This window comes from Saccopteryx bilineata, chromosome 7 (assembly GCF_036850765.1).
Source record: "Saccopteryx bilineata isolate mSacBil1 chromosome 7, mSacBil1_pri_phased_curated, whole genome shotgun sequence".
NCBI classification, from domain to species: domain Eukaryota; kingdom Metazoa; phylum Chordata; class Mammalia; order Chiroptera; family Emballonuridae; genus Saccopteryx; species Saccopteryx bilineata.
The window spans coordinates 21477806-21492296 of NC_089496.1; the positions used below are offsets into that span (position 1 = coordinate 21477806).

The 14491-nt window shown below is 41.8% G+C and overlaps 1 protein-coding gene across 1 annotated transcript in view; it reads left to right on the forward strand.

The window, feature by feature from the left end:
- The window catches only part of CDK14 (cyclin dependent kinase 14), a 635411-nt gene that overhangs the window by 2649 nt on the left and 618271 nt on the right, over window positions 1-14491 (forward strand). The window contains exon 2 of the mRNA XM_066239829.1: window positions 4787-4818. Coding sequence (XP_066095926.1) covers window positions 4787-4818 — 32 coding nt within the window. The remainder of the gene's footprint in view (window positions 1-4786; window positions 4819-14491) is intronic.

Genomic DNA, 14491 nt, shown 5'->3' on the forward strand with positions numbered 1-14491 from the left:
GAGTGGAAAGCAGGAGTAGGAAGGGAAGAAGTGAACACTGACCTTACAGTAGATGGCCTGAACACAGGACAGATTTTGGAGTTGGGCTGGTCTGGACTTGGACCCCTTTTCCTCTGCTCACTGGGAGCCTTGGCAACTAGTGGAATTTCTGTAAACCCCAGAGTTCTCATTTGTACATTTTCTTAAGGTTGTTAGGAAGATTATTTTGGATAAAATATCTAGTGTAGTATCTGTCACATGGTGAAATCATTACTGGAGGCTATTACTACGCTGGCCAATTTTGTTTGTTTATCCCCTGTCTGCCTCCTTTCTTCATTGGTACTTCATAAGGAGATCAAAGAATAAATGTTTATTTCTGCTTACTAATCCAACATCACAATATATTCATCTCCTTTAGCTAATCTATGATGGCTTTTAAAATAAAGATACTGACTTTATTTTGCTTTCTTAGTTTGATTCAAAAGCATAGCTTGTTATAAGATAAATGTACAATATCATTGTCTAACCCTAAGAAAGGAGTAATCATTCATCTATAGAAAATAAAGGCAGTTTTTGAAAGTATGTGATAACCAATCAACGTTTATTAATAATAATTCTGACTATATAGAAGTGGCAATGCTTATGTGTAATTTATTCTTACATGAAAGATCATACCAACTTTGTCATTGTCCACCTCCAATACAGCTGATCTGCGATTACTTTATTATAGAAGGTCTAATGAAACATATTGGCTTTCAAGCCACAGCACTCTAATTTATGACATCTGCCAGAGAGTGACTATTATACAGCTATGGTTCTTTTATAAGATGGGTATAATTGAATTTCAAAGTCATCTATTGATTTCACTAGTATTTATGGTTTTCTGATAAATAGTGTCAGTGTGTTGACTTTAAGAATTACTATTGTTGTCTTACATGGTTTTTTCTTTAGGTTGTCATAAACAAAGACTAATGGGAATTTGTTAATTAATTGTTTATATTAAAATCCATTTCCTCTTTTCTTGTATCTTTTTTATTTTTTAATGTTAGCCTAGGGGGAGAAAGGCTTTCTGTAATATCTGGTGTAAGATTAACGTCAAACTGACATTTCTTCATATTCATTTGCCTTCATTTCTTCACCCTTATTTGGATTTTCTCCTAGTAAAAGGAAGTTTATACTCTATGATATTTGAGAGGAAACCCATGTATACCATTTCTTTAAAAGAGTTTTGAGAGAACCGAGTCAGAGGAAGAGTCTGTGGTTACACTGAATTTTTGGGTTTGTTACCTTGTGCTGTAAGTGTGTAATTCTAGAGTCCAGCTGTCATTCGATAAGTCCATTCTGTCACAAAAGAGAAATGGAAGGTTAAAGGGTCAGACACAAAATTTAATTTTTGTACCATTCCCAGTGTAGTTATAGAAGATTTTAATTTGAAAACTATGAAATGGAATTCATACCAAAGATCCTTTTATGAGAGAGAATAGTGTATAGTTTTTATATGCCAACGCCTTACATATTCTCAAAATGTAAGGTGTTGTCTTTTTGCCATTGAGATATATACCTCATTACTTCAACAAATGATTATCGAGTACCTCCCATGTTCTAGATATTGTACTGGCATTCAAATTCAGTGACCATTGTTACTTGTCCTTGTCCTCAGGACTTTAAGAGAAGACAGGCCAATGAATGGGCATTGATGATATATATAGAGTGAAAAATTCCACCTTGAAGATTAGCATGATTTGCTATTGGAGAACATAGGAGGGGCACCACTTTAGTCTTGGTGAGATCATGGAAAGCTTTTTAGAGGAAACAATGTCTGAGCAGAGGCTTGACTAGAATATCTGATTATTTTAAATGGTTTAACACATGCCCCTCTGTTAACCCAGAAGCATGTAATATGCTCATTAGTCCATGATATCCTTAAAGACAGTTGTGGGCTTACATTTACATGAATGATTAATGACAATCAGAGAATGAAATCAAGAATGAGATGTTGAATGCTTGTTTAGGTTATCAGTGACCCGATAAATATTTGGAAATGACACCTTTAATTGGCCTTTGTTGGTACTATTAACTGTTCTTCATGGCAAGGATTCATGTTTCATTCATTCATTCATTCATTCATTCATTCATTCATCTTTTCCAAGTGAGAGGAGATAGACTCTTGCATGCACACCAAAAGGAATTCACCTGGCAACCCCCATCTAGGGGCCAATGCTCGAATCAATTGAGCTATCCTCAGTGCCTGAGGCTGATGCACACAGACCAACAGAGCCATCCTCAGTACCTGGGCTGATGGTTGGACCAATCGAGCTACTGGCTAAGGGAAGGGAAGAGAAAGAGAAGAGGGAGTGGGATGGGGAGAGATGGTTGCTTCTCCTGTGTGCCCTGATTGAGAATTGAACCTGAGACATCCACATGCGGGACCAATACTCTATCCACTGAGCAAACCAGCCAGGGCTATTGATTTAAAAAAATTTTTTTTATTCTTCTTAAGTGAAAAGTGGGGAGGTAGAGAGACAGACTCTTATATGTGCCCTGACTGGGATTCATCTGGCAAGCCCCCTATTGGTGGGTGCTTAGCCCATCTGGGGTGTTGCTCTGTTGCAACTGGAGCCATTCTAGTGCCTGAGGGGAGGCCATGGAGCTATCCTTAGTGCCCGGGGCCAATTTGCTCCAATTGAGCCATGGCTGCAGGAAGAGGAGAGAGAGAAAGAGAGAGAGAAGGGAGAGGGGGAGGGGTAGAGAAGCAGATGGTCACTTCTACTGTGTGCCCTGACCAGTAATTGAACCTGGGATGTTCACACACGGGGCTGACACTCTAACACTGAGCCAACTGGCCAGGGCCCTGATGGTTTAAAAAGACAAATTTACAATATGAAACAAAAAAAATAACCTTTTTAAGATTGTTAGAGTATAATATAAGCTTTGATATGATAACTTCAGTTTAGGCACGTGACTCCTCTCAGAACTTAATTGCCAAAATAATTTGCATTCCATTGCTTTTGTTGGAAGAAACATAGCTTTGCAAGTTCAAGTAAGAGTTACCCAAGTACTAAAACTTGGAATAGAAAGATCCAGTGTAGACCAACCACTAAACAGTTATGCATAGTTCTATAGATTTGAAACATGTTTCCAACTAGTGGTTTCAGCTAAATTAGCTACTCTGCGCATTATCTTACTATGAAACACTCTAAATAATTTTAGGATGTAAGGAAAGTAGGTGTTTGCCAACTATGCATGAAATACTTCCCTTTCTCTTTTTCAGTCCAGAAGCCATGTGTGTGTGTGTGTGTGTGTGTGTGTGTGTGTGTGTGTATATATATATATTTTAATTTATTTTTTACAGAGACAGAGAGAGAGTCAGAGAGAGGGATAGACAGGGACAGACAGACAGAAACAGAGAGAGATGAGAAGCATCAATCATTAGTTTTTCATTGCGTGTTGCAACACCTTAGTTCTTCATTGATTGCTTTCTCATACCGTGCCTTGACCACGGGCCTTCAGCAGACTGAGTAACCCCTTGCTGGAGCCAGCGACCTTGGGTTCAAGCTGGTGGGCTTTTGCTTAAACCAGATGAGCCCGCACTCAAGCTGGCGACCTCGGGGTCTCGAACCTGGGTCCTCTGCATCCCAGTCCGACGCTCCATCTACTGCGCCACCGCCTGGTCAGGCAAGCCATGTATATTTTATTTTTTTTTTTATTTTTATTTTTTTTATATTTTAAATAAATAGATAGATCAGTCCAGAAGCCATGTATATTTTAAATACATAGATAGATAGATAGATAGATAGATAGATAGATAAATAAAAATTTTAAGTGAGAGGCAAGATGGCAGAGAGACAGACTCCTGCATGCGTCCCAACCGGGATTCACCCAGCAAGCCCCCTACAGGGCGAAGCTCTTCCCATCTGGGGCTGCTGCTCTGTTGCTTAGCAACTGAACTATCTTAGGGCCTGAGGCAAGACCATGGAACCATTCTCAATGCCCGGGGCCAACTTGCTCAAATCATTTGAGGCATGACTGCAGGAGGGGAAGAGAGTGAGAATGAGAGAGTGAAAGGGAGGGGAAGGGATGGAGAAGCAGATGGTTGTTTCTCCTATGTGCCCTGATTAGGAATTGAACCTGGGACTTCCACATGGTGGGCTCTACTGCTGAGCCAATTGACCAGGTCTAAAATAAATTTCAGTTATTCACTAGTTCCTATAAAATATTCTGAATGTATTGTTTCCTTTGTTGATGCTTTCTTATGAAATTACTCATGTTGAAATGTTTGAATTATGTCTCTGCGGCGCATATTGTCCATCCACGCTTGATATTACATCACTGTCTTTAAACTTTTCTTAGTATGAAAAACTCAGTCACTGTGCATAATGGGTGCCATCCGAGAAATTGTTTGGGAGGTCCACATACCACACCTAATGATATATGCTCCAAATGCAGAGGTTTAAAGGGAGGTTTCCTTAATAGTATGTTTTGATTCTTTCATACTTTTATTTAAACATTTTCCTGCTAAAGAAGAGATGGGGAAAGATATGCATAGTTCTTTTCCATACTTGGGAGGGCAGTATCATTTACATATTTATGAGACTGTTTCGCAAAGATGCATGCTGTGCAATTCTCTCTTTCTCATTTACAGTTTTCATCTTTGTATCATAACATTGTTATTCAGGTTGGGGTACAGTTTTACTTTCTGAAATGAAAACAACCATACTGCTTTGTTATTTTTTCTGTTTTCTAGAACTTACTTGGCCCCTTTGAGATATTTCACAATAACTGTTTCCTTTCCCTTTTTATTTTATAGCTCTGAAGAAAGATGACACCACCTTTGACGAGGTAGGTTAAATTTCTTTATCTAATGTTAGATGTATTTAATTACTGCCAAGTAAAGTCAATAGGTGCCAACTTCACACTTAGAAACAGAAAAAAAAATGCCTTTAGAAAACCCAATAAGATATGATATCTCTTTAGTTCCATTATATTATTTTCCAGTTTTGAGTAATTAGTTAAATGAATGAACGGAAATACGTCTTTTTAAATGAACAAACACACACAAGACACCCACAGGCCTTGGTGGTGTTGCCTTCTTGATGGTGGCAGTGCTGGCCCAGCCCAGTGTGGTTCTTAGGATGAGCCTGGGGCTGTTGGGGAGCTGGTCACCCAGCTCCCCTGCAGACCTCTGAATCAGGGTGTGATGTGACATTGACGCCACATATTGTCTGTCAGACTCCCAGAGGAGGAGCTGACTTTTCCTGTTCTAGTTTTCCTATTCTTTGTGTATCAGATCTGTCTTTATCTACCTGTTGCAAAGTAGCAAAAAAAGCCTATTCAGGTAAGGCAGAGGTAATTAATAGCATTCTGAATGTGATTTTTCAATTGTACTGTTTCCTCAGCTTTTTTTTCCTGTATCAGTGGGAATCACCAGAGAAATAATGTGTTTGCGAAACATTCTCAAGAGTGCTATAAAGTGGTGTTTCATTGTCGCCGTCAAAGCCACTGTTATTGATCTGTGTTGTAAGCTGGGCCACATATATACACACACGCACACATACACAGCATGTTTATATATGAACACAGATTATCCTGAAGCTTAATGAAAGCACAGGTTAGTTTGGTGTGTTTAGCAGCAGCAGATTCCATGAAATATGCTACCTGTCGTCCCTCTGCTGTAGTACTTCCAAGAGGAAAGGACATTTGTGCTCAGAGAAAGTCCCCTGGCCATGTGGCTGTCTGTGGCACAGGGCAGGACCACTCAGGGAGAACCTGCTCCAGCCCGGGAATTCTGGGTGGTGCCGGCCTCATGGTCTGCTGCTTCGTCAGCTGCACCTGCTCTGTTTTCTGGGCCCCGCTCTGCAAAGCTGTGTGTCCCTGGACTCCATAGCAACTTCCTCTGCCAGCAGTCCTGAAACATTCTATAAAACTTAGTTACCCTAGACCTGAAGCCGTAGAGGAATCTTTTTTCCCCATCTGCAGTAGATAATAATGATGTTCTCCTCTAAACCTGTATTTCTGGAATTTCAGCAATGTTACTGAGATGTTTTTAGGGGAGTATTTTCATTCTTCTCAGAAGAAATCAATGTGAGAATTTTGGGCACCTTTTCTCTCTTTATAAAGAAAAGTCTCCCCTCTAGTAATTAAGGTAATTTAAGCTCACATAAAAAAGAAAAGGAAAAGGAAAAAAAAAAGTCTCCTGAATCCTATTATCTAGTTACAGCCACTGTTGAAAAGTTCTTCTTGCTTCTTTCTTCATGTTAAAAAAAAAAGCAAAAAACCACAGCCCATAATATTACATCTGCTTCCCTCCCCCTCTTCTAACCTGTAACAAACATGTTGTTTTCTTGTGTTTTTGCACATGACCCCTAATCATCATTAGAAATGTAAAAAGCCTCTTTTCCTGGTTTAAATACTACTTTCAAGGGTTGTATGTTATTCTGTCATGCGGCTGTGACATGTGACTTTCAAAGTAATCTGAGGCTGGAGCCTAGGTGGAAGTTCAGGTTGTATATAGCAAGCTGTGACAACCTACCCTCCGTTACCCGCAAACCTCTGCACAGTTGAAGTCTGGGTTTTGTAACTTGGGGAAATATTATCCTTAGCTTCACGAAGTGTTTTCCTTCCTCTGTACCACAAACGATGGGTTAAATGCCACACATCAGTACATCTCAGGGTGCTCTCCCTGGAAGAGACATCAGAGGTCATATGTGCCGCTTCATCATGTCACAGATGAAGAACTTGGGGTCCAGAGAGCCAGGTCCTCTCCCGCTGATCAGGGGAGGACCCAGGTCAGGAGCCGGGGAGGCAGTGTGGTAAAGGCACGCCTGGGGGTGAATGCACCCTGAGCCACCTCTCAGGAGCAACTGATGGCTCTTCCCAAACCTTTCACAAAATTGTTGTGCGGATTAACTAAGCTGAGTATACCAAGGTTCCAGAGTAGTGATGGGCACCTAGTGAATGTCTCATAATTGTTATTGTCATTGTCATTGTCCTTGTCTTCATCTTCCTCCTCATCGCTGATGTTCTCAGTGACACGCACCTTCTGAATTTGGAAGGGCTACAAAGAGGATAAAGGCTTTAGTTCAAAATTAAGAACTAAGGCTATAAGGAGAATTATTTTCAGACATTCCTCTAAAATCCCGTATAAGGTTTTGTGTGATGATTTGCATATTAATGAAAACTGTGAAAATATTGTGTCAAACCTACCATGTTTCAGGTTCCTTTAGAGCAGGGATCTCAAACTTGCGGCCCGCGGGCCACATGCGGCCCGCAGAGCAATTTTGTGCGGCTTGCAGACTAATCCACGAAGTTCAAAATATTTTGGATAAAATTAAGTAAGCCTAGGGGCCTACTTGTATTTTTTATTTCTCTAGCATCCTAGCTAGATATTAGCTTAGTTAACAGCAGTTGTGATGCGAACTACAGTTTCTGGTCGTTTTGTGACACTGAAAAGTGTTGCGTAACAGTTGCCTTTTGTAGACCTAGTGCGGCCCGCGGAAGGGCTGTGATCTTGCTCTGCGGCCCACATGCTGAGTTGAGTTTGAGACCCCTGCTTTAGAGGATGACTGTGTTCAGCTTTGTGATCTCTTGGGTGTCTTGCACATGCTTAACTCAATAAATATCTATTGAATAAGAGTAAACTCTATGTTGGCAATAAGGAGAGAGAGTGATGAACTGAGTGTCAGACCATGAATTCTCATTTGCCAGTTCCTACCTATCGGGGCAATTACTCGTTTGTAAAACCTATCACTTAGATTGTGATCTTCAAGTTGCTTTCTATATTTAAATGTGTGATAGAACCCCAAGTAACAATCAACATAAAATTACAATTTTTCCAAGATCAGAAAAGAGCACCAGATCTGTGATTTATACAGGTAGTCACTGACTACTTGTAAGATTATCTTTAGTTTATAGTGATAGAGGGTTTGTTGAATTTGTATTGTGCTCTTCCTCTCCAATTGATGCGGAAGGGACTCTGCCCTGTGTTGAAACTCAGTTAGGTTTTGAGCCTTAGAACCAGGGGCTGGGTCAGCTTCTGAGACGGGCATTCAGGTGTGGCAGCTTCCTCCCTCTCAGTGCTGATGGGCTGTCAGGCTCCTTATCTGAAGGAACAGCCTCTCCCCGAGTGCCTGGAGCAGAGCTTACGAAGAGCTTATGTGCCTGATTTATGTAGAGCAGGGGTCTCCAAACTTTTTACACTGGGGCCAGTTCACTGTCCCTCAGACCGTTGGAGGGCCGGACTATAAAAAAAACTATGAACAATTCCCTATGCACACTGCACATATCTTATTTTAAAGTAAAAAAAAAACAAAACGGGAACAAAGACAATATTTACAATAAAGAACAAGTAAATTTAAATGAACAAACTGACCAGTATTTCAATGGGAACTATGCTCCTCTCACTGACCACCAATGAAAGAGGTGCCCCTTCCGGAAGTGCGGCGGGGGCCGGATAAATGACCTTTGGGGGCCACATGCGGCCTGCGGGCCGTAGTTTGGGGACCCCTGATGTAGAGGTTTTTTTCTAGGGTGTGTGTACATGTTTGACCTTCAACAGAGGAGAAAAAAATATGGGCCTATTTGAAACATATTTATTTACTTTTCTTAAATAGGGTGAAATATGATGACTGTTAATTTTCATAACCAGCCTGCAATTACATTCAGGAACTGTGTGCTAATGCTCATTGTAGAGAGAAAATGAGGCACTTTGGAAGTTAAGCATTAAGGGCCTCAGTTATGTGGATAGGCACTTCTGTTGGAATAGGGGGTTTTGTTGAAGCCATCATATCTGAAGAGAGGACGTTGTCAGGATGATCATTTTGCCCGTAATTCATTGTGGACCATGGGCCTGATTAAAATATGAAGCATTTTATGTTCTGTAGGTTTAATTTACACATTTGATGTGGACAGACCAATCATTTATAAGAATATCCCAAATCAATTTTTATTGGTTTTAGTTTGTTCTTTTGTTCTTTTTTCCCCATAGCACTTTTTAACTTTTATTTTTAAATTTCATTTATTTTAAAATAATAATGAGACCTAAAATGTAGAAGGCCAGAAATACAGTTATTCTGCTCAGTGTGAAGTTACCACACATAAAACCTTTCAAACCTTGGAAGCAAAGAAACTCCAATTAAGTGTAAATATATGTGTATAGAAAGAATTGGAAATGTCTGAAGCCACAGCATTCATGCATAGTTCTTGTGAATAAATTAAAAGGTTAAATTGTGTAGTTTTAGTTCTGCCTCGTGCCTCCGTTCTTTTAGCTTAGCTGAGCTGTCAGAACAAAATTGACTATGCTTGGCTCTCTCCTTTCTCTCTGCCCCCCTTACTCTGTAAAATCAATAAATAAAGAGAATTTAAAAAATTTTAGTGATTGATATGAATCATTGAAGTTAGAGGAGTTTTGTTTCTGGCATATAATCCAGACAGTTAAGCACTTATTTGTTTGAAAAAAAAAAAGGGGGTGATTATCGATGAGTTTTCTAATTATTCTTCACTCTGCTCAGTTATTTCATGTTTGCAAACTACAAGGAGCTGCTGAGACATTTTAGTATTTTCCAACTGTTTTATTTTTTGTGTGCTAGCAAAATGTGCACAAAGCATATCAAATAGCTTCACATTTTTGCATCTGTTCTATAACTTCTTCAAGTACCTTCTTAATCGGGTTACTTGGTACTTACCTGCTTAATATAATCATTTTGTCAGTGTACATTGACATCAGCTCTTCTTGTCCATGCTCCTTTCTGTTATTTTTCATAAAGATGTAACTGTAACACCTGCAATGATAAGTGTCATTTCATTTTTATGAGAACTAGAGTTATGGGCTTAAGACAGTGGTTCTCAAAGTATGCGCCAGGGTGCACTGGTGCACCCTTGAAGATTTCCAGGTGCCCCCTATGGTATTCCAGAAAAATATGTGCCTGTTGGGGACCAAAAAACCAACTGGGTTTTTGGAGTTTAGATTTTTGGGGGACAGAGGTGTGGGGAATTGGCTGTATGCTGACAGTCTGCCCAACCCCCCACCTCACTTGCCTGATTAGGTTGCAAAAGGCTGTTAAGCTGTGGTGCTGGATTGTTTACACTACCCCCCATGTTCCCATCCCAGGAAAGACTGGAGGCAACTTTCTTCTATCCTTTGTTTGGTGTAAAGTTAACCAGATATGTATGGTGGGAATTTTCTGCACTCCACACAATTAAGAGGAAAAAGGGAGGAATTCTTCAATGTATTGACGAGAAAATGAGAGTTTGCCTTTCAAATATATGCCCAAACATTGAAGAAATTGCTAGGACACATCAGGCTCATGTTTCTCATACACACAAGAATGAAAAAACTTAACACATTTGTGCTAGGACCTGCCGAATTTACTAAATCTTACTAAGAATGTATCTATATATATAAAAAATAACTGTTTTGTCAGTTTTTTTTATTTTTTAACTCCTCTTTGTTACAAATTCAAAAAGCATCACTCAAAAAATGTAGCATAAAAATATTTTTTAATGTCAGAATAAATTTAATTTTGTCGTATTTATTTCATTTAATTACCGTAAAAGCACGCTTGGACTTTATATTTTTTCTTTAATATTTGACTTAATTATTATAATATATTTCTCAGAAATTTGTGTATAGTGTGCCTACAATTATTTGTAGGATTTTAAATGTGCCCCGACTTCAAATAGTTTGAGAACCACTGGCTTAAGGGGATATTTCTGGTCATTCTTCTCTATCCATTGAAGATGAGAGAAGCTGTTGCAGTCTTTCCTCACCCTAAGGATCATCTTCATGGGGGGCCTCAGTGTCTGTGTTAATGATGCATACATTGTATGCATCCATCCAGCTTTAGACTTCCCTGACTTCCTCCTGTAGATTATTAAATTCCAGTAACAATCTTTCTTTCCTGACTCACTCCCACTGCACTCCCTCTGTCTCTTCTTTTCACTGGCTTTCCATGTCCAGATACGCCCTCCTTCGCCCACTCTGTTTCGTTCTTCCGACCCACAGCCAGCCCCGCCCTTTCCCTGTTTGCTCCTGGTACATCACTCTCGTCAGTATCCTCAATGGCTTTGCCCTTTTGTACTTGGTTTGTAATCTCCTCAGCCAGCCCTTGATTTTGACCTGGCATCTCTTCCTTTCTTACGCAGTGGCTGCCAAGAGCTTCTTGAGGAAATCACAGTATAAATAAATGTATCGTCTCCAGCCTGAGCTGGAAGCTGAGGCCACTGTGCACAGTCGGACTCGGTGCGGCTGGCCTGTTTCCTGCAGAAACCTCTCTGCTCCCCTCCAGCCTCCTAGCAACCCTCCTCCACCTTCTCCTCTGTATCAGTTTGCTGGAGTTGCGGTAGGAAACTACAGCAACAAAAGAAATTTGTTGTCTCACAGTTCTGGAGACCAGAACTCTGAAATCAACATGCGGCAGGATTGGTTCTTTCTGTTTATTTTTTATTTTTATTTTTTTCTTGAAGCTGGAAACGGGGAGAGACAGTCAGACAGACTCCCGTATGCGCCCGACCGGGATGCGCCCGACCGGGGTCCACCCGGCACGCCCACCAGGGGCGATGCTCTGCCCCTGGGGGGGGGGTCGCTCTGCCGCGACCAGAGCCTCTAGCGCCTGGGGCAGAGGCCAAGGAGCCATCCCCAGCGCCCGGGCCATCTTTGCTCCAATGGAGCCTTGGCTGCGGGAGGGGAAGAGAGAGACAGAGAGGAAGGAGGGGGCAGGGGTGGAGAAGCAAATGGGCGCTTCTCCTATGTGCCCTGGCCGGGAATCGAACCCAGGTCTCCCGCACTCCAGGCCGATGCTCTACCACTGAGCCAACCAGCCAGGGCCAGGATTGGTTCTTTCTGAAGGCTGAGAGGGAAATATCTTGTCCAAGCAAGCCTCTGTCCTTGGTTTGTAGATGGCCATGGCTCCTGGTATGTCTACACATTGTCAATGAGTGTCTGTGTATCCAGATTCCCCTTATTATAAGGACATCAATCCGATTGAATTAGGGGCCCACTCTACTCCAGTATGACCTCATCTTTTTTTTTTTTTTTTTTTCCATTTTTCTGAAGCTGGAAACAGGGAGAGACAGTCAGACAGACTCCCGCATGCGCCCGACCGGGATCCACCCGGCACGCCCACCAGGGGCGACGCTCTGCCCATCAGGGGGCGATGCTCTGCCCATCCTGGGCGTCGCCATGTTGCGACCAGAGCCACTCTAGCGCCTGGGGCAGAGGCCAAGGAGCCATCCCCAGCGCCCGGGCCATCTTTGCTCCAATGGAGCCTTGGCTGCGGGAGGGGAAGAGAGAGACAGAGAGGAAAGCGCGGCGGAGGGGTGGAGAAGCAAATGGGCGCTTCTCCTGTGTGCCCTGGCCGGGAATCGAACCCGGGTCCTCCGCACGCTAGGCCGACGCTCTACCGCTGAGCCAACCGGCCAGGGCTAGTATGACCTCATCTTAATTTCACTAATGATGTCTGCAATGACCATTTCTAAATAAGATCACATTTAGAGGCACTGGGGGATTAAGACTTCGACATAAGAATTTTTGGTGAACTCTGTTCAGTTCCTAACCCCCTCCAGCTCCTTACAACACTTAATGACGATCCTTGCCCACACAGGTCCCTTCATTTGTTCTGGTCTTACCCCCCACCCCACCCTGTCTCAGAGGAGGACTGTCTTTTCTGTTCTAGGCTAGTTCCTCCTCCTTCTCTCAATTCCTTTCCTTCCCTTCCATACCAGAAACTTGTGTAATTGAGTCTTTCTTATCTACATTTTCTGTCTCTTCCTTCGTGTGTTGGTATTTCACCATAGGCCCTGAGCATGGTTGTCTTCCCCGTCTGTGTCATCTTAACGGAACTCTCTGTCCTCTAGTCACGTTTTCATGCTGTCCTCAACTTGGTTGTCTGGCCCTGGCTTTGGCTCCCCTGCAGTATTATACTCACATCGGTGTGGCTGACTTACTTTCTGTTCTGAATTGCACACCCAGCTGACTGGCTGCCCAGTCGATGCTTTTGCCTCTGCGTGTCATGGTCACTGGGTCTCAGCACTGACAAAATGTTATTCCTTCTGACATTCCCTAAATCTGCATCTGCTCTCTTTTCTATCTCAGCTATTGGCTTGAACAGCCGCATGATTTTCTGAGACAAACCCCTGACACCATCCTAAATTCCCTTCCAAGCCCTCCATCCAGGCATTGGCCATTGTCCCCTCCTGCCATCTCCATTCCACTGCCGAGGTGCACATTCAGTCTCATCCTGTTTTGCCGGGACTTGCAGTGGTCTAACTGGCTTCATTGCCTAGGGCTGGCCTCCTACTCCAACTGAGCGACATGTCTGAATGCAGATAGTTGCTTAATACTTTAAAAGCTTCCTGTCAGCTATATGTTCAAGTCTAAATGCCTAGCTTGGTTTTCAAGACCTTTCATGATCTATATTTTGCCTCCCTTTCCACTTTATCAAATAGTTATCACATATTAAATTTTTTTTTTTTTACTATCGACTTTTCTATTTTTCAGGAAGAGAGAGAGAGAGAGAGAGAGAGAATTTGTTGTTCCACTTATTTATGCATTCATTGGTTGATTCTTGTGGGTTCCCTGACCAGGGATTGAACCTACAACCTTGGTATATTAGGACAACGGTCTAACTGACTGAGCTTCCCAGCCAGGGCCCCCCAAATTTAATTGATCTTACTATTCCATTTTTCACTCTTCCACTGCCACCTTTCCAAAATGTCTTTCTTGTCATGATACTTCCCTTCGATTCAAAGCTTTGTACATCAAGTATTTATTGATGTCTGTTTATGTGAGGCTCTGGATATGCTCTGAACCTGGCTCTGAATCTAGCCAGTCTCACAGAATTTGATTTCGCTGATATTTTATAGGTTGATCAGCTTCTGTCAAGTGAGGGCTAGGCACAGATGCAATGTTACTCTTTAGAGTAAGATTTTATATAACTCTGTATCCCGTTTTGTCTCTGCCATGGCCGTGTCGGCCAAACCTTGATGACGTCAACCTATTCCATACAAGATGTCCAGAAATGTACAAACTGTCAGTAAGTCGTTATGTTTCCAATTCAACATTTTGGATGACTGTAAAAGAACTTTACTTCCTCCTTAATTCTCTCATTGGAAATTTCATTGAAATCTTCGGATGCTTGAAATTTTCTGTGCTTCAGTTTTTTCTTCAGTTTGATCACATTTACCATCTCCCTAATTATGGTAGGCATAATTACCATAATTATGTCTAGTCCCAGACAGTGCCTATGATGTCTGGGTAGTGCTGTAAAGATTCAAAGAGGAAGTTCATGTCACAAAATACAAAATGTATGACATTTGGGAGAATTAGTCACTTTCATATTCTTAATTCCCAAACGACAGGATGTTACAGAAGTTGAAGGCATGAGTAGTGTCTGTTTTCTCTTCCCGAGCACTGTGCATCCTGATGACAGGCCCATTAGCCTGTAGGAAGTCTGTCCTGTAAAGGTGGTTGGTGTTCCCCTTTGGGCAGTGCTTTGATTTGTGTGCTTGAATTCATTTG